Source organism: Entelurus aequoreus, linkage group LG02 (genome assembly GCF_033978785.1).
Source record: "Entelurus aequoreus isolate RoL-2023_Sb linkage group LG02, RoL_Eaeq_v1.1, whole genome shotgun sequence".
NCBI classification, from domain to species: domain Eukaryota; kingdom Metazoa; phylum Chordata; class Actinopteri; order Syngnathiformes; family Syngnathidae; genus Entelurus; species Entelurus aequoreus.
Window position 1 is genome coordinate 15,443,393 of NC_084732.1, and position 21,633 is coordinate 15,465,025.

Sequence of the window (21,633 nt, forward strand, 5' to 3'; positions counted from 1 at the left end):
AAGAAAAAGTGCAGGTGCTTTTGTGGCAGCTTTTATTTTCTCGTCTCACGTTACTGCTAAATACAATAATAGGGCACATTTTGTACAAAGCCGTCGTGGGGGACTCTGCCCTCCGATAGGTGCAGAATCATGCCGCCCTCCCCGGCCGAGGGGACGATCACGTGACGGTGCAGCCGCGCACATGTCAGGGAGATTAACAGCGAGAAGAAGCGATGGATTGTGAGGAGAAGAAGAAGAGCAATCACAGACCGTGGAGGAGCCAAAAGGGATCGTGTTACCGCGATAAGTCCCAACGCTCCCGCCGGATAGGAATGTTTCGAAATCTCCGGTGGCGATAATAGTGATGATGATGAGCGTCCAGTTGGGGAGGAAAATATGCAGGCGCCACTTCTCTCAGAGACGGAGTGGAAGCCAGCCAACTCATAAGACATACATAAATATTAACGTTGATGATTTACGAGTACATATTCACATTACTGTGCAACTAGGACCCAAACAAAAGAAAAATCACTACTCCAACGACTCTCAGCTTTTTCGCCGCACACGTGATCTGGAGAGTTCAAGTCCGTGGCGGCGGCAAGGAGGGAGGAAGGAAGATGCGTTGGGTTGGCGGGCAGGACCTCACCCATCCCCGAACGCACGCCGGGCGGCTCGGTGGGGGGGGGACGGCGCTCAAAACGGGGAGAGGCTCGGCACTTTGATGTTGATGTCTCCGATGTTGATGTTGCGCGGAATCTCGGGCAGGTTCATGTTCTTCACGGCCGAGACGGCGCGAGCAGGCGCCGCTGACAGGCCTCCCTGCACGGTGACATAAGACAATTAATATGTTGGCTTCTAGTCAAGAAAAAGAGGATTTGGCGGTGTTTGCTTTAGTTGCGATGCACCCAAAACATACACACGTTTCCACAAAGTGAAAGTATACTATAGGCTAGTACTTAGACTTAGACAAACTTTAAAGTTAAAGTTAAAGTACCAATGATTGTGACACACACACTAGGTGTGGCAAAATGATTCTCTGCATTTGACCCATCACCCTTGATCACCCCCTGGGAGGTGAGGGGAGCAGTGAGCAGCAGCGGTGGCCGCGCCCGGGAATCATTTTTGGTGATTTAACCCCCAATTCCAACCCTTGATTCTGAGTGCCAAGCAGGGAGGTAATGGGTCCCATTTTTATAGTCTTTGGTATGACTCGGTTTGAAATCACAACCTACCGATCTCAGGGTGGACACTCTAACCACTAGGCCACTGAATGTTCCACAAGGGAAATTGTTCCACACAGTAGCTCAGTTACAAAGGATGGAAAGGATAAGGATGGAAAAGATAATGCACACAAGGGCACAAAAAGAGGGCAAAAACAAAAGGTATAAAGTAGACTAAAAATGTAACATAGTAGCAATATCAAATATAACATATATGTAATATTTACATATTCTATATAGAGTATATAATATATATTATACAATATATAACAAATCCCAATTACCATGTCCAATAGTACAGTATATATAACTGTAATAATGTACATGGTAATTGGGATAATAAAACAGTATAGGCCCTATACTGTTTTATTGTTATTGCCTTACAGCAGGGGTGTCCAAACGTTTAACACTGAAAAATTCAAGCAAATTTTGATATTTTTCATTTTCAAAACCAATACAATATACATAATTTTAACCTTCAAGGCTTCCCTCAAGTTTGGTCCCGGGGACCCAAAAGGGTGTCAGTCATAAAAGTTTCAAAAATAAGTTGTGTATTATTTTCTTTTTTTTTTATAATTCAACACTTAAATCTCTAGATCAATTTCAGGGTCGATCTGTTGATATAAAGTTAAAAAATATATAAATATTTTTGGTGTCCTTTTTGAGTAAAGAAAACCCTGTTTTTTACAGCAAAAACACAAAATATGCAATATTTTCCCCCCCAAAAAATGGTTAAAAGTGGAATATTTGAGGTGAAGTAATAGGAGCCTTAAAAAAGTCAATTATTCATAACGCCTTTCACAATTTAAAAAAAAAAAAAGTAAATCCCACTAAAATTCTTGGGGATCCATCATAAAAGTGATGGAATGAATGATCTATGGCCCCTGGGATGATATTTGATTAGTATTAGAACCGGCCTGCAGGCCACAGCCGCCTGCTGCTGTTTTGCACGCACCAATACTCCATCACTGTTGGCACTAGGAATTTTCAATATGGGGTCCCAGGGACCCCATCAAGTCATAAAAATTGGGTCCGACGGTAAATTTTTGGGGTCCCACTTTTTTGTAAGCGTTTTGAAAACAAATGATAAATGTATGCATTATCCTGTTATATCTCACATTCTATATTGTGTTTTGGAAAAAGGTTGTCATAAACATTACTTAATTCATTAAAAAAAATTATAGAAAAGAAAAGACATTTTTATGCATATGTAAATGTATTCAGTTATAAACATTCATTCACTTTCTTCTTTCCTTCATGGATCTATATTATACCGCCGCCTGTATTTTTTTCTATATTTTTATTGTAATATTTTCAGAATGTGTTTCTTTTATTTTTGGCCAAAGTAAAACAAAGAAAACAACCTGAAGTTGTCTTTATTTTTCAGTTTTAATGCCATGATTTTAATAGTCCGGCCCGCGTGTGCACAGATCTTCCTCCATGCGGCCCCTGAGCTAAAATGAGTTTGACACCCCTGTTCTAGATCAACTTCAGATCTATCCGTCGATAATAAGTTTTATTTATTTTTTTATGTTTTTTTTATTAAATTTGTTTTATGCTTTTTTTTGTTAAACAAGCCTTTGTTATATGACAAACACACAAAATATGCAATATTTTCCCCCAAAATATTTCAAAGTGGAATATTTAATGTGAATTCATTGGAGCCTTGAATAGGTCAATAATTTGTAACATTGATTTTGATTTTGATTTTGATTCATTATTATTTTTTGAGAAATGATTGTTTTAAAGAAAAAAATAGCTTAGAGTAAACATTGAAACTTTTGCATTTCACCTTTTCCTCTTTTACGCCACTTTTTAATGTTTTTTGACAGTATTTTTAGCTGTGAGCTGCGAATGGCCCACGGAACCGCACTTTGGGCACCTCTGCTTTGCTATTTTGTGCTGGTCAGTCCCCTTCAAGATTTCACTGGCTTTTTTGTCCTAAAAAGCCTGAAATTGCAGCAGCTTTTTCAGAAAGTTGCTACAAAAGTTGCACTATTTTGAGGCGTATTTCTTTTTAATAAACATTGAATCAACTCGCAGTTTTATCAATTCGTCATCAATGTTCAAAATGTTTGTTGTAACCTAACCTCAAAAAGCAACAGATTTCAACAAAAATTGAAAAACAAATAATGTATTGATGTTTTACTTGTATTATACTGCACATACATAAATGTAAACACTGGAAGGCAGTAAAAGCACATATTCAGAGCTCATGGTCAATTAATTGTACCGTTTTCATTAATTGTAACTAATAATAGTTATAATTATAACTATAGAAAAAAACACCACCAAAAGCTTTATCGTCCGCCGTCTGCTGTGTCATCCACAACTTGCAGACATTCTCCGTGTATGTTTTACGCTTAAAAAGTGTGTCCATCTTAAACTTTCATTTATGTTCCAACACGTTTATCCACACATTTGTGAACTGGTGTCAGCGATCTATAGCGCTAACTTTTGTTGGTAAATGTAAGATAATGAAAAATTGTCATCACACTTCAACATCTTTAACATGTAAACGCCGGGTTTGTCAGCATTGCAAATTAGAATCTGTTATTAATTGCCTTACCGAGATAAAGTAAGTTAAATAAATATATTGGTACTTTTAAACCAGGAAGTGATGACGTTGATCCGTTGCTACATGTTTATATACTGCATTACCCAGAAGGCTTAACGTCGTAGACCGGAACAGGAAGTAGGTCTGAGCTACGCTGGATTTCTAATTTCTTTTGTTTTCTGTGGGGAAACGGTTTAGGCAAAAATTGGCAGTTCAGTCAAGTGTTCTACTTTGAAGTCTACTTCTAACTTTTACACTCTCTACTAACTATTTGTACGGATACCCCTGCTTTTTTTATTGGCACTCTGGTTATAGTGTATATTAGAAAGGTCCGATAATATGATATTATCGGCCGATAAATGCTTTAAAATGTAATATCGGAAATCATCGGTATAGTTTTTTTTATTATCGGTATCGTTTTTGTTTTTTATTAAATCAACATAAAAAACACAAGATCGTGGATCGATTGGTACCGGGCCGCACAAGAAATAAATAATTTTTTTTTTTTTAAATACGATTTAAAAAAAAAACAATTATTAAATCAACATAAAAAACACAATATACATTTACAATTAATGCACCAACCCAAAAAACCTTCCTCACCCATTTACACTCATTCACACTCATTCACACAAAAGGGTTGTTTCTTTCTGTTATTAATATTCTGGTTCCTACATTATATATCAATATATATCAATACAGTCTGCAAGGGATACAGTCCGTAAGCACACGATTGTGCATGCTGCTGGTCCACTAATAGTACTAACCTTTAACAGTTAATTTTACTCATTTTCATTAATTACTAGTTTCTATGTAACTGTTTTTATATTGTTTTACTTTCTTTTTTATTCAAGAATTTTTTATTTATTTATTTATCTTATTATTTATTTATTTTTAAAGGACCTTATCTTCACCATACCTGGTTGTCCAAATTAGGCATAATAATGTGTTAATTCCACGACTGTATATATCAGTATCGGTTGATATCGGTATCGGTAATTAAAGAGTTGGACAATATCGGAATATCGGATATCGGCAAAAAGCCATTATCGGACATCACTAGTGTATATATATTTTCTCATTCTGTTTTGCACACTCTTGCAGTCAACATGTGCATCGTCATGTACATAGTGTCATGTACATAGTGTCATGTACATAGTGTATATACCCCACCCCCCCATTTTTTGTATATATTGTTTTTCAAATCACCCGACATGTATACTGTGTATATGTACATCATTTATCAATTTTCTTAACGTAATTTTTTATATACATGTTACAGGTTATATATCTTTTACAGTATTATTGAATGCATCAAATGTGATGAATATTTAATGTACCACAATGGAAACAAGCCTTTTGGCTTTTTGTGCCATCCATTTGCCTTTTTAAAGCATTACATGGATTACATTCTTTAAGATGTCAATACACTTCTCAATCAATCAATCAAACGCTTCAATTTTAATCCATTATTATTTCTATGATGATTTTTTATTTATTTAAGATTGTATTCACCTTTTCCTATATGTGTCTTCAAAGCAATTTGATTGCAAAATAATTGAAACATTTATGTTGAAGAGGTTCATTTAGCCTACTGATGTGTATTTATAAATGGTTGATTTATGTAGGCTAGCCCAGTGTTTTTCAACCTTTTTTGAGCCAAGGTACAATTTTTTTCATTGAAAAAATCCAGGGGCACATCACCAGCAGAAAATGTTACAAACGAAACTCAATAGCCTATATTGACAATATAAAGTCGTTCTCATCAAATACCTGACGCAATTGTTCGATATGACTTCAAACCATAACCGTCCATGCATCATTAACAGTGTTTCCCATAAACTGCCAAGATACCTGTGGCGGTGGGGGCGTGGCTATGGGTGTGGCTATGGGCGTGGTCACCATGACATCATAGAGTAATTTGCATAATTACTACAATGATATGATTTTCTCTAAAAAGGCTCAAAAAATTTATACTTACTAATTAATAATAACAGTTTTGTTTTAAACGTCCATCCATCCATCCATTTTACAATATAATTACAGCACTTTATGTACATATTTATATACAGATTTGAACAATAAGTTATTCACTGAAATAATATTTATTAATTGTGGTTCTTACAAAAAATATATCTTATAAAAATATAAAAGCTAAAATGTCTCTTAAAGCTCTGCTCCTTTAATTAGTGCATACTAAATAATTTAACTTTAGCCTACTACTACAACCATATTATTTACCAGCAACATAAAGTGAAACAGAGGCAGAGGTGTCCTGCCACAGTCAGTAACAAATAAAGAGAAAACAGTAGTGGTTGTAGATAGACACAAAGCTTCATCAAACATCTGATCCACTGAACAAAGAGCTCCAAAAATCTTGATCCTACACTTCTCTTTTGTAAAGTAAATCTGAACAGCCGATATGGGCATCTACATCAACTATATGATTTGCCTGAGAAGCTGGACAGGACAAAAAAAAAAAAAAAATTTTTTTTTTTAAATTTAAAAAATAATACAAAAATTTTTTTGTGGCGGCCTTAATTCTTTCGTGGCGGGCCGCCACAAATAAACGAATGTGTGGGAAACACTGATAATTCTCTTTTCTAAAAGTAGGCTTACAAAGCAATTAGCTTACCTGCTACTACCTACTGCTATGGAAGAGTATTACACGGTTACTCTGCTGATCTCTAGACAGCACAGACACTCTACAACGCCACATTATTTGTGGATTATAATTATTAATTTGCAAAAAATATTTTTCCGACCAGTTAGGTGAAATTGCATAATTTCCCACGGCACACCAAACAAAATCTCACGGTACACTAGTGTGCCGCGGCACAGTGGTTGAAAAACACTGGTCTAGCCTATATAAATCAACCATTTATAAATATCTGAAAAATTAAAAAAGAAACTTGCCTTACCTGCTTTTTTGCGTGAAATAATAGACTCCGCAGCTATTGTTTCAGTTACAATACATCCAAAACACACATTTTTGTTCCAGGAAATAAAAGCAGCTACTGTTGAAGCCCCAGAGTCAAATGCTCCAGAAGCCATCAATTCAGAAACTGGCCTAAACTGTGGGAAAAATACGCATCCAAAGTCACATTCAATTAAACTTGAAACCTCACACATCTCACTAGGAGTGTTGTGTAGTTAGTTTTTTCTACTTTTATGCAACTGTGCAGATATAATCTTCCTTTTGCACTTGTATGACAGATAAACTATTCTTTAAAATATTAAAGCATTTCTATTCAAATGATTTCCAATTGTTTTGGACCTAAAAGTGTACTATACCACATTTTTGCAATGCATTCCTTACTAATTATATTTATCTCTATGGTATGCTGCTTTTTTATTTGAGAAAAATAGATTAAGCGGCTTTTGTTTGAGTTGAAAGACACCCAAAACACACTTTTTTTTTCCAGGAAGTGAAAGTGGCTACTGTGGAGGCTCCAAAGACAAATGCTCATAAGGCCATAAATTCAGAAACTGACCAAAATTGTGGGAAAATTCCCATAAACCTTAAGTACTCCAGACCTCACCATAACTCAATTGTAGTTGTTTTGTAACATTAAGCTCTACCTCCATGTTTTACAGGTTACTTTTCTTCTTAAATGAACTATTTCTATCAAATTATCTGTTTACTTATCTAAACATAAATCTTACAGCTTCCCCAAAACCTTAAAACAGGGGTCTTTGACATTATCCAGGCCAAGGAGCCCCAAACTGATGAGCAATGAAGCAGAAACACCTACTTGTATATCTTGTAAAAAAATAGTTTTATATTGAACTGGTTGTAAAGGTACCTTGTTATTGCGCAATACTAAGATATTCAAATTATAGCAGTAGTGCCACTAATTGCGAGCTGGCAAATAGTGTGCTAACCGCTAGCTTGCAACTGACATGCAATTATTTAGCTGGCAAGTAGCTCACTAATCGCTAGCTGGCAACTAGAGTGTGAATTGCTAGCTGGCAACTACAGCGCTAATCGTGAGCTGGCAATTAGTATGCAAATGGTGATTGACAACTGGTCCATAAATCGCTAGCCTGCAACTAGAGTGCGAATCGCTAGCTGGTAACTACAGCGCTAATTGCTAGCTGGCAACTAGAGCACTAATCGCAAGCTGGCAACTAGAGTGCTAATTATTAGCTGGAAACTAGTACGGAAATCGCTAGCTGGCAACTAGTCCGCAAATTACTAGGTGGCAACAAGTCGGCAAATCGCTAGCTGGCAACTAAAGCGCTAATCAATAGCTGGCAACTAGAACACTTATCGCAAGCTGGCAACTACAGCACTAATCGCAAGCTGGCAACTAGAGCACTAATCGCCACCTGGCAACTAGAGTGCTAATTATTAGCTGGAAAATAGTACGGAAATCGCTAGCTGGCAACTAGTCCGCAAATTACTAGGTGGCAACAAGTCGGCAAGTCGCTAGCTGGCAACTAAAGCGCTAATCAATAGCTGGCAACTAGATCACTAATCGCAAGCTGGCAACTAGAGTGCTAATTATTAGCTGGAAACTAGTACGGAAATCGCTAGCTGGCAACTAGTCCGCAAATTACTAGGTGGCAACAAGTCGGCAAATCGCTAGCTGGAAACTAAAGCGCTAATCAATAGCTGGCAACTGGCGCGCTAATCGATAGCTGACAACTAAAGCGCCAATCTCTAGCTGGCAAATAGAGCGCTAATCGCTAGCTGGCAATTAGAGTTATAGTTACTAGCTGGCAACTCGTACGCAAATCGCTAGCTGGCATTTAGTCCACAAATCACTAGCTGACAACTGGAGCGCTAACTGCTAGCTGGCAACTAGCGCTTTAATCTCTCGCTGGCAATTAGAGTGCCTAATACTAGCTGGCAACTAGTACGCAAATGGCTAGCTGGCAAGTAGCTCACTAATCGCTACCTGGCAACTAGAGCACTAATTGCTAGCTGGCAACTAGAGTGTGAATTGCTAGCTGGCAACTACAGCGCTAATCGCGAGCTAGCAATTAGAGTGCTAATTACTAGCTGGCAATTATTATGCAAATGGCGATTGACAACTAGTCCATAAATCGCTAGCCTGCAACTAGAGTGCAAATCGCTAGCTGGTAACTACAGCGCTAATTGGTAGCTGGCAACAAGGGTTGGAATTTTTTTTTTATTTGTATTTTTTTTTTTTGTCATAAAAAAATACAATCATGTGTGCTTACGGACTATATCCCTACAGACTGTATTGATCTATATTGATATATAATGTAGGAACCAGAATATTAATAACAGAAAGAAACAACCCTTTTGTGTGAATGAGTGTAAATGGGGGAGGGAGGTTTTTTGGGTTTGTGCACTAATTGTAAGTGTATCTTGTGTTTTTTATGTTGATTTAATTTAAAAAATAAAATAAAAATTTTAAAAAAAAAAGTGTTTTATTTATTTTTTATTTCTTGTGCGGCCCGGTACCAATCGATCCACGGACCGGTACCGGGCCGTGGCCCGGTGGTTGGGGACCACTGCTCTAGTACACTCTGGACTGAAGCTGTGTGCCTTCATTGTTTTTGTAGCTGTTGTTTTGAGGCATGTTTAAAAAAATAATAATAATAATGCACTTTGTGAAAGTCAAAGTATAGTATTTCCCATAGTTGTAGTGGGTATCAGGATTATCTCAGGGAGAGCATGTCCCAAATTCCAAGCTGCTGTTTTGAGGCATGTTAAAAAAAAATGATGCACTTTGTGACTTCAATAATAAATAAGGCAGTGCCATGTTGGCACTTTTTTCCATAACTGGAGTTGAAGTTGTTCTCTTATTTTAGAAAACCTTGTTTTTGATTGATTGATTGAAACTTGTATTAGTAGATTGCACAGTACAGTACATATTCCGTACAACTGACCACTAAATGGTAACACCCGAATAAGTTTTTCAACTTGTTTAAGTCGGGTTCCACGTTAATCAATTCATGGTAAAGTTACATTGTTTATTGCATCCAGCGGGGCATCACAACAAAATTAGGCATAATAATGTGTTAATTCCACGACTGTATATATCGGTTGATATCGGAATCGGTAATTAAAAGTTGGACAATATCGGAATATCGGCAAAAAAGCCATTATCGGACATCTCTAAATACTTGACAACCCCCTGGCAGTACATCCGCGGTTAAGGACCCATGCCTTAAAGCATGGTAAATAACATTTTTAAAATGATAATTTTACTAAATCATAATGAAACAAAAAGTAAAAAACATGTTTGTGATGGCAGAGGGATGTAAAATGTAAGAGTTACTTAAAAGCAGTACAAAGTGTGCGTGCTCTTCATGGCACCTGCTAAGCTCTAGTGTGTTTTGTGCTTTCACGCTTTCAGGCCGTGACCTTCAGAGTTGAACACAAGGAGTGTTTCCAGCCCCCCGAAAACAAACACGGCATGCTTTTCCTTTCATGTGTGCGGCGGGGGGTCTGACCTCTGACTTCTCCATGCGGTTCTGCAGCTCCACCTGACCCACGATCTCGTTCATGTTGGTCTCCAGCACCATACCTCCCATCACCACCTCCTGCAGGATGTAGTGGACCTGTGGCAGCGGGAGCGTTGACAACCAGTAGTTAGTCAACATTGCTGAGCCCCTTAATATTTCACAATTAGTAAAACAAAAGAAAAAAAATTGCTCTTTTTGCACTCCGACGTGTTTCGTCAAGTTTCAGGTATGCCTCCACTCTATCGTGGCGACAACATAAAGAAGACAGTCTATTTGATCAACTTTAATTTAACTCAGTGGTGTCCAAAGCTGAGGGCCACACACTGTACAATTAAAGCTTGCGGGCGCCACTTTGATATTTTTCATTTTCAAAACAAATACAATACATAGATTTCTTTTAACCTTCCCTAAAGTTTCGTCTCTGGGACCCGGAAGGGTCTTAGTCATAAAAATGTTAAAAATAAGACATATATAAAAAAAATATTTTTTATTTATTTATTCAATGCTGAAATCACTAGATCAACTTCAAGTCTGTCTGTCGATATAAAGTTTACTTTTTAATTGTTTTAAGCCCTTTTTGTTCAAGAAAACCCTGTTTTAATGGTAAAAACATAAAATATGCAATATTTTTCCCCATACATTTTCAAATAGTAAGCCTTAAATAGATCAATAATTTATAACAACAATAATTTAAAATAAAATATGACTTCTTTTAACTCTGTGGAAAATATTGGACACAATGTGTTGTCAAGCTTATGAGATGTGATGCAAGTGTAAGCCACTGTGGCACTATTGTTCTATTTGTTATTTTTTTATTTTTTTATTTTTTATAAATGGATGTGATGATAATGTAAATGAGGGATTTCTAACCACTGCTATGTTGGAATTCTTATTAATATTGATTCTCTTAGTGATATTATTCTTTTTTTTTTACTACTTTTGGATTGTTTTGTGTCATGTTTGTGTGTCTTCTCAATTGCTCTGTTGATTGCTATACTGAATGTTGCTGGCCTGGGTTTGGTTTTGGAATTGGCATTGTATTGTTGTTGTGTATTATTTTGTTGGACTGATTAATAAAAAAAATTAAAAAATATTAAAAAAAATAATTATAATTTTGACAAATTTTTAAGCAATGACAATTTAAGAAAAAGACACTAAAATCCTCATGGATCCAGAAGAGCCCCACTCACAAGTGTTAAAAATAAGTCACACATATTTTTTTTAATCTACTTTCCACGCTTAAATCTCTCGATCAACTTCAGATGTATCCATCGATTATAAGTTTATAAATGTTTTATGTTTTTATTTATTTAATGCCTTTTTTATTATAGAAAACTTTTTTTTTATGGCAAAAACACAAAAAATGCAATATTTTCTCCAAAAAATATTTCAAAGTTAAATATTTGATGGCATATTCAATAGGTCAACAAATCATACAAACAATAATTTGTACGATGAATATTTTTTGAGCAATGACAGTTTTTTAATCTCACTAAAAGTTGGAATGATGCAAAAGGGCCCCACTCTTAAAAGTGTTAAAAATATGTTATACTTTTTTTTTTTTAAACTTTTCAACGCTTAGATCTTAGACCAACTTCAGACCTATCCATCCACTTTGAGTTGTTTTTATTTTTTTCCTTTTTTTAATGTTTGGTTTTTTTATGCCCTTTTTGTCATATAAAACTTTGTTTTTTATATGGCAAGCACACAACATATCTAATACTTTCCCCCCCAAAAGAAATCAAAATGGAATATTTGATGTAAAGTAATTGGAGCCTTGAATAGGTTAATAATTGATAACAACATTGATGTTGATTAAAAAAAGGCTCCTAAAAGTGTTAAAAATAGTCATGCATTGTTTTGCTTTTGTTTTTTTATTTCCATTGCTTAGATCTCTAGACAAATCTGTCAATTCTAAGTTTTTATTATTTCTTTCTTTCTTTTTTTGTTTTGTTTATGTTATGCCCTTTTTGTTATATAAAACTTTTTTTTATATGGCAAAGACAAAATTTCCAATATTTTCTCCAAAAAATATTTCAAAGTGGAATATTTGATGTAGTCATTGGAGCTTTGAATAGGTCAATAATTCATAACGACATTGATTTTGATTCATTATTATTTTTAGAGCAATGACAGTTTTAATTTCGAAGGATCCAAATAGGCTCATAAAAGTGTTAAAAATAGTCATACATTTTTTTGCTTTCTTTTATTTTTTAGAAACATATCCGTCGATTTTAAGTTGTTATTATTTATGTATTTATTTTTTTGTTTGTTTATGTTATGCCCTTTTTGTTATATGCAACTTTTTTTATATATGGCAAAGACACAAAATATCCAATACTTTCTCCCAAAAATATTTCAAAGTGAAATATTTGATGTAAAGTAATTGGAGCTTTGAATAGTTCAATAATTCATAACATTGATTTTGATTCATTATTATTTTTGGAGCAATGACAGTTTTGAAGGGAAAAAATGGCCTGCTTGGCAGCTTTGTGTTATTCAACAATATTCTATTTTTTTACCTGTATGATCTCTTATTCCACATTTCATGTTTTTACTGTAACAGCATTGTTAAAAAATTAGCTGTGGGGCGCAAATGGCCCCCGGGCCGCACTTTGGACACCACCGATTTACCTCATCTATTGTGTTTTGTTTTTTTATCTGCATTTAAATTTGCTATTGTTGTGTTTTTTCCACTTAGGAACATTTCCAGGTCTGGTCTCGGGAACATTCCAGAGAAACCTCACCGCAACACATGACATCCATTTCCTGCGGGGAGAATTAAATCAAGATGCTGCGGAAAAACGGGTCGTACTCGTGGCGGCTAAACCCTCGGGAGAAAAGAGGAGGGCTCCGCATTGTTGAATATTCAAATGTGCCGTGGCTCAACATGTCATTAAAATTGATGTATTAGGAGCTGGTGGGTCACCACAAGCTTTTAAAGCACCTCAGATTCCACGTGCTGTTAATCATTACAATTCTCGTTATAATCTTGAGACCATTTCTTCTAACTTTTATTTATCCAGGAAAACTCCCAGAGATGAATACTAAAAATCAATGAAAAATTGTTTGTGCGAAGATTGTTTTAAGGTTAATGTTGCTTTCGGATAATAGCTATTCAGCTCTACTTTTTTTTATAGTTATCATCACTATCAATCACTCTGAAACAAGCGTAAAAACTACATTTAGTTTAAGTCAGGGGTGTCCAAAGTGTGGCCGGGGGGGGGGGGGGCCTGCAACACATTCTAAAGACAAAAGAAAAACATCCCTGGATTAAAATATCACACAAAAAAACGAGACTGCAATTTTGTGAGAAATTGCGTTTGAATGCTGAAATGCGCAAGCCAAACCTAAATGCTAACGTTAGCATGCTAACAGTTAGAATGCCTCAAGTATCAAGTCATATGAAAAATTAAAAATTTTCTAAAAAAGTTAGCACGCAAATGTGCAAACATTTGCATACAAGTCATATAAAAATTATGAAAAATTTCAAATTTGTTAAAAAAAGTTAGTGCTAACATTTGCATAATAGTCATATGAAAAATAAAAAATTTAAAATTTGCAAAAAAAGTTAGCACGCAAATGTTAGCTTGCTAACATTAAGTTTGCATGTGTCAAGTACCAAGTTATATGACTCTGAGGTGTTCAACTGCACAATTGGCTAAAAAAGTTAGCATGCTAACATTAGCAAGCTAGAATGCTAACGTTAACAAGCTAGAATGCTAACGTTAACATGCTAACAGTTAACATACGTCAAGCATTAAGTCATATGACTACAAGGTGTTTGGCTGCAAAATTGGCTAGAAAAAGTTGGCACGCAAATGTTAGCATATGTCAAGTACCAAGTAATTTGAGTCTGAGGCGTTTGGCTGCAAAACTGGCTAAAAAAGTTAGCACGCAAATGTTAGCATGCTAACATTGAGTTTGCATGTGTCAAGTACCAAGTTATATGACTCTGAGGTGTTCAACTGCACAATTGGCTAAAAAAGTTAGCATGCTAACGTTAGCAAGCTAGAATGCTAACGTTAACATGCTAACAGTTAACATACGTCAAGCCTTAAGTCATATGACTACGAGGTGTTTGGCTGCAAAATTGGCAAGAAAACGTTGGCACGCTAATGTTAGCATATGTCAAGTACCAAGTAATTTGAGTCTGAGGCGTTTGGCTGCAAAACTGGCTAAAAAAGTTAGCACGCAAATGTTAGCATGCTAACATTGAGTTTGCATGTGTCAAGTACCAAGTTATATGACTCTGAGGTGTTCAACTGCACAATTGGCTAAAAAAGTTAGCATGCTAACGTTAGCAAGCTAGAATGCTAACAGTTAACATACGTCAAGCTTTAAGTCATATGACTACGAGGTGTTTGGCTTCAAAATTGGCTAGAAAAAGTTGGCACGCTAATGTTAGCATATGTCAAGTACCAAGTCATTTGAGTCTGAGGCGTTTGGCTGCAAAACTGGCTAAAAAAGATAGCACGCAAATGTTAGCATGCTAACATTGAGTTTGCATGTGTCAAGTACCAAGTTATATGACTCTGAGCTGTTCCACTGCACAATTGGCTAAAAAAAAGTTAGCAAGGTAGAATGCTAACGTTAACATGCCAACAGTTAACATACGTCAAGTATTAAGTCATATGACTACAAGGTGTTTGGCTGCAAAATTGGCTAAAAAAAGTTGGCACGCTAATGTTAGCATATGTCAAGTACCAAGCAATTTGAGTCTGAGGCGTTTGGCTGCAAAACTGGCTAAAAAGTTAGCATGCTAATGTGCGAACATTTGCATACTAGTCATATGAAAAATTTAAAATATGACAAATTTAAAATTTGCTAAAAAAGTTAGCACACAAATGTGCTAACATTTGCATACTAGTCATATGAAAAATGAAAAATATGAAAAATGTAACATTTGCTAAAAAAGTTAGCACACAAATGTTAGCATGCTAACATTAAGTTTGCATGTGTCAAGTACCAAGTTATATGACTGAGGTGTTCAACTGCACAATTGGCTAAAAAAGTTAGCATGCTAACTTTAGCAAGCTAGAATGCTAACATTAACATGCTAACAGTTAACATACGTCAAGTCTTAAGTCGTATGACTACAAGGTGTTTGGCTGCAAAATTGGCTGAAAAAGTTGGCACGCTAATGTTAGCATATGTCAAGTACCAAGTCATTTGAGTCTGAGGCGTTTGGCTGCAAAAATGGCTAAAAAAGTTAGCATGCTAATGTTTGTAAGGCTGAGCCAATCAGTGGCCACGATACTGAACAGCGCAATCTGATTGTCTTTGGTGTCGTCTAGTGGCCGATACTCCTGTAGAATTGGTATTTGTACCTCATTTAGCCATTTTTATGCTTGAAAAGTATTTAATTATGGCTCAATTATGTAGAAAATGCTATGTTACCGATAACACCAAGCTAAGATATAGATGTTGTGTTCAGATGGTTTAACATATATTGATAGACATACAGTATATTGTCATGGTTTTAGTCAATTAAATGTACAAAATGTATGAAAGTAGCCCCCGCACATTTCAGTTTTTATAGAAGTTTGTACAAATCTGATTTAAGTGATCCACTATTTAGTCTGGCACACAGGGAAAGGAGATGCAGTCAAGCAAAAGAAGCCTTACCTTGTCCATGTGGAATATGAGGTCCAGCTCACAGACGTTCTCAAAGCATTTGTCCAGCGTTTCCACAAACACCTGCACAGACGACAATGTAGATACGTAACGGAAAGAACCATGACATGTTCGAAAAGGAATTATAGTTGGTAATAATGAATCATTGTATAAACAAGCGTGTTATTGAATGGGGAGGAGCGTTGAGATGTGTTTTGATTCCAAATCGTGCATGCAGTAGAAAAAATAATAATAAACCAAACGGTGCAAAAATATAATCTCCACAGGACACTCGGACACAGGTGTCAGCTGACCTGGATGAGGTCCAGAATGCCCAGCTCGCTCTCGGAGGAGTCCACACAGAAGACAAAGTAGAGGGTGGCGTAATGTCGGTAGATCAGCTTGTAGTCAGACCCGCCGATGAGACTGGAAGATTAAAAAAAAGGATGTTTTAGGTTTAAATGACAAATCTACAGCATTAGTATGGTTTCCCCATTTACCCGGGCAAATAAAGTTCACCCTGTTTCCACCAAAAACTACCCACACTGCAAAAACTGAAATCTAAGTAAGATGAAATATCTCAAATAAGGGTGATATTTGCTTATTTTCTGTCTGATAAGACAATTCTTCTCACTAAGCAGATTTTATGTTTTACTTGTTTTAAGTGTTTTGGTCCTATATGATCTCAGTAAGATATTACAGCTTGTTGCTGAGATTTGATGACCTATATTGAGTAAGACATGCTTGAAACTAGAATATCAACTGTTGCAAAGCCGTGTCATCAACACTCACAAGTATAAAACTACTTTTTTTAAATTAATAATTTCTTATTTCAAGCATAAACAAAAAAATTATGACTTTGACACAATTGTGTCTCATAATTAAAACAGATGACAGCCAAATGGACTTTGCGGTTTTATTTTCAATGAAACAAGAGAAAATACGTACTCATATAGTAGTACAGTCGGCACAGTACAGTAAACGGACAGTTAATATTTAAACATTTAACATTTCAAACTATTTTGAACAGAAATAGTTCATGCACATTCAGGTAAATTATTCAAAATTACAATTAAAAAAATTTGGCTGGGGGCCGGGCTGTATATACTGTATATATATATATACAGTATATACTGTATATGTACAGTATATATACTGTATATATATTCCTCGCGCACTAATTGACTGAAAGAGCACGCACTTGGCGCGATGATGTCATGTTTTTGATGGGAAAATGCATTTTTAGACAATATGATTGGGGATAGGTTGATTGGCAACATTAAATTGGCCCTAGTGTGTGAATGTGAGTGTGAATGTTGTCTGTCTATCTGTGTTGGCCCTGCGATGAGGTGGCGACTTGTCCAGGGTGTACCCCGCCTTCCGCCCGATTGTAGCTGAGATAGGCTCCAGCGCCCCCCGCGACCCCGAAGGGAATAAGCGGTAGAAAATGGATGGATGGATGGATGATTTGCCTGAGCGGCTAGGAGACCCTGAGAGTAACAAGCGGTTGCCTTGTTGCCTTTCCATTAAGAAAAATAAATTAGTTTTTAGTGTAAGTTTGCTGGTTTCAAGAAATGTAATGCCGGGCGCATATCATTATGTCAAGATAATGGCACTAGCATTTACTTAATTTAAGTATATTTTTCAACATATTGAGAAAAAAGGTCTCTTTTTTTTTCTATCAAGAAAAGTGCACTTGTTATTAGTGAGAATATACTTATTTCAAGGTATTTTTGGGTTCATTGAGGTTAGCTCATTTTACTTGTTTTGGAAAGTCTTGACAAGCTAAATTTTCTTGTTCTATTGGCAGATAATTTTCCTTAGTTCAAATAAAATACCCCTCGTTTTTGTATATTTTTTTTCTTGTTTTTGAACACTGACTTTTTGCAGTGCAGGTAGATTTATTTATTCAGGAACCATATTTAGCTCCTCGTAGCGAAGTCGGACTTTCGGACAGTTCTAGGAACTTTACAAGGCGCGGGCTGTGATCTCGACCGCTGATTAGTTGAACACAGTTGGGGGCGTTCCCAAAACTTTGTATTCTAAGTTTCAACCACCATTATTACAGTGTATGAGGCCACCTTTTTTATTTACACTAGTATGCACCTAAATGTCGTTTATTATTATTTACAAACTTCATTTCAATGCGCGACGCTACGAAAAGTGGACGGACTCTTTTAAAAGTATTCACAGAGGAATGTCAAGAACCGTATTTTCAGACTATAAGTCGCACTTAAAATCCTTTCATTTTCTCAAAACTCGACAGTGCGCCTTAAAAACCCGGTGTGCCTAATGTACAGAATAATTTTGGTTGTGCTTACCCACCTCGAAGCTATTTTATTTGGTACATGGTGTAATGATAAGTGTGACGAGTAGAAGGCAGTCACACATAAGAGATACGTGTAGACTGCAATGTGATGGCAGTCACACATAAGAGATACGTGCAGACCGCAATATGACTTAAGTAAACAACACCAAAAGTGTATATGTTCCATTGAAAATATAGAACATTACACATAGCGCTCAAAAATCCATCAAAATGAATGACAAGTGGAGCGAAGGTAAATCACATCATATATTCATTATTTACTTTGCAAATGCTGTCAAAGTAGTCAGTGACACGCCATTTGTGTGGTTATTCGTGAAAGAAATGCTAATGCTAACAAGCTAATGCTAAATCTGATCGTTTGTGTTGTCGCTGTGGAACAAACACTGACATTTATTATTGATATATTGTTATTTACAGCTGAAATGGACCATAAGGACTCGCCTGACCCTCATGAATTCATCTTTTACTGAGGGGACGACTTTCTGACTGTTGGACACTTGACAAAAGCCTGGCTGTTTTTTTTTAATGTAAAATCCGGTACACTTTGGTTTCATTAATATCCTTTTTGTATATTATTGCTTTGTATTGTATTTACTTACACATCAGTAAAATAAATATAGTCAAATATTGTCTGTTTATTTACATGGTATCGGTGTAGAAATATAATTACCGTACCACTCATTCATACGTCATCAATCTAATTTGTATAAACTACCCTAAACTATGCAATGTTGTGGAAACACACACCTAGAGTTCCAAGAAAGGCGAGTGATGCCTGTAACTAAATGTATTTTTGAACGTCTGGCTCCATCTATTGGTTCTATGGTGCAAAAGCAGTGAACGCCACTTACCTTCCACCCTCCAGGAAGTTACAAACGTTGTCGTCTCTCTTTGACACCAAATGGAAAGTCTCCCGAATGATCTGCTGTTGCATGTCCTCTGCCTGCAAGAAAACAAAGGACATAGTTTAACAGGTGCTTGAAAACACAACACACTGACAACCAGCGTCCAGTGCAGTGGACATTTGTTTTTGCTCTATTTCCTTTATCAGATTTACATATTTTGTAAAAAAAATAAAAAATATATATATATATATATATATATATATATATTTTTTTTTTTTTTTTTTTTTTTTTACTGTCTCGTTTTTTTTACATTGCCTCTTAGAGAGGTCTTAGGCCATATTGCATATTGTGTATATTGTGTTGTTTTTGTATATTGTGTGGTTTCTTCTTTTTTTTTAAAAAATGCAAAGCACCTTAGGGAAGCAACCTAAATTTCGTTGGACCTGTACCTGTACATGCACAATGACAATAAAGATCATTCATTCATTCATTCATTCATTCATTCATAAAATAATAACAATAACAAAAATAATTCTGTTAAGCTAAACAAAAAACATCCACGTCCATGTTTTTGCTCTATTTCCTTCTCAGTTACATACTTTGTAAAAAAAAATAAAAATAATAATAATATAGAAAAAAAAAAATAGTGACAATAACAACAACAATTGTGTTGTGCTAAACATAAACATCTACCGAAAAGGACATTTATTATTTATTATATATTTATTTCCTGAATCAGAGTAAAGAAAAACAAAGACAAAACAAAAACATAATTATAATCCTACTAATAACAACAATTCGGTTATGCAAAACATAAACATTTACTGCAATGGACATTTGTTTTGTCAGAGTTACATATTTTGCAAAAAAAAAAAAAAGGTTTTTAAAAAAGATAATCCTGTTATGCAAAACATAAACATTTGCTTTTGCTCAATTTTGTCACACATTTTGTAAAAGAAATAAAATAATATTAGTAGTAATAAAAATAATAACAAGCTTGTTATGCAAAACAAAACGTCCAATGGAGTAGACATTTGCTATTTCTTTTGTCAGAGTTACACATTTTGTAAAAAATTAATAAAATAAAATACAGACAATATTATAACTACAACCCAGTTATGATCAACACAAGCATTCACTGCAGTGGACATTTAATTTTGCTCTATTTCTTTTGTCAGAGATTTACACATTTTGTAAAAAAAATATTAATAATAATAAAATAAAATACCAATAATATCATAACTACATTCCAGTTAAGATGAACACAAGCATTCACTGCAGAGGAAATTTGATTTTGCTCTATTTCTTTAGTCATAGAGTTACATATTTTGTAAAAAAAAAAAATAATAATAATAATAATAATACAATAAAATACCAATAATGGCATAACTACAATCCAGTTATGATCAACACAAGCATTCACTGCAGTGGACATTTGATTTTGCTCTATTTCTTTGGTCATAGAGTTACATATTTCGTAATACAAATAAATAAATTATAAAAATAATAATAATAAAAACAATGATTCCCGGGCGCGCCGCCGCTGCTGCCCACTGCTCCCCAAGGAGATGGGACAGATGCAGAGGACAAATTTCACCACATCTAGTGTGTGTGTGACAATCATTGGTACTTTAATCTTAATCTTAATAAAAAATATCACACCAACAACCCAGTTATGCAAAACACAAAAGTCCACTGCAGTGGACGCAGGTTGTCAGGAGGTATAATGTACAATAAATAAAGATTACACTCATTATGTATATGGTTGGATTACATTATGACAATAATACATGTTTAAAACTCATACATGTCAATATTGTATATGTTAGTACATAAATATCATTGGCGTTTGCCTGCATGGACAGGAAGGAAGATGCTTAAATGCTAAAAATGTTTCTACTGTATTGTTCGTATTAAGGTGAGAAGACACTCATGTCAAAATATTGTGATGAATAAATCAAAACAAATAACTAATTTATATCTCATTTCATAGAAAACTGGGTACTTTGCTAACATTTAAGGCGATAATACTCACAAAATACTGATAGAACCTGATGAGCCGCGGCTTTCCGTGGTTATTGAAAATCAATATAGCCTTAATCATCTTTACTATTTTCGAACACAAGGTGATAGACTTTTAACAATTTATATATCAAATATTAAGGCTATGCAGCGGCTTGGACTGACATTAGCTTGAGAGATAAACAGGAAGTGTTTTTAACACCGACCATTTCCGGTTTTGTTGTACGCATTCAAGAACCGTCTGGAAACAAAGACGTAACGAGGATCTGTTCCGGAACCATATTTTTTTTGTGTGGCGCACTCTCACTGGGAGATGATCAATAATCAATCACACAGTCGTACAATAATTGTCAAAAGTAAATTAGTTCAGTTTTCTCACTTGTGGTGGGCAATACGACATTGTTTTGTATCCATATAATACAAATAATTCTTATTATTAATAATAATAATGGATTTAATTTATATAGCTCTTTTCTATCAAGTGTCAGTATCACCGATGACTATACGGTATGTTTTACTGAATATTTTTCAATATCATTTATAGTTTTGTGATTATTTTCCTTTAACATATTGATCAAGATAATCAGAATGAAATACAGGAAAAACTACTTTAGGCAAACA

At 35.3% G+C, this 21,633-nt stretch overlaps 1 protein-coding gene across 1 annotated transcript; it reads right to left on the bottom strand.

The window, feature by feature from the left end:
• On the bottom strand, window positions 1–21,235 carry ap3s2 (adaptor related protein complex 3 subunit sigma 2). Its single transcript, XM_062023220.1, has 6 exons — window positions 21,026–21,235; window positions 18,997–19,088; window positions 16,131–16,242; window positions 15,829–15,900; window positions 10,189–10,296; window positions 1–798 (listed from the first exon to the last, which is right to left on the bottom strand). Exons 1-6 carry the CDS (start codon window positions 21,092–21,094, stop codon window positions 673–675), a joined length of 579 nt encoding a protein of 192 aa, XP_061879204.1. The 5' UTR covers window positions 21,095–21,235; the 3' UTR covers window positions 1–672.
• Window positions 21,236–21,633: the final 398 nt, after the last annotated feature.

Bases quoted from the DNA above. Each gene is read 5' to 3' on its own strand.
- ap3s2 (XM_062023220.1), bottom strand. From the start codon at position 21,094: ATGATTAAGGCTATATTGATTTTCAATAACCACGGAAAGCCGCGGCTC. The intron at 16,243-18,996 runs GTAAGTGGCGTT...TTAATCTTCCAG, and splicing joins AACTTCCTGGAGGGTGGAAG to TCTCATCGGCGGGTCTGACT. The intron at 799-10,188 runs GTCAGACCCCCC...GTCACCGTGCAG, and splicing joins ACCGCATGGAGAAGTCAGAG to GGAGGCCTGTCAGCGGCGCC.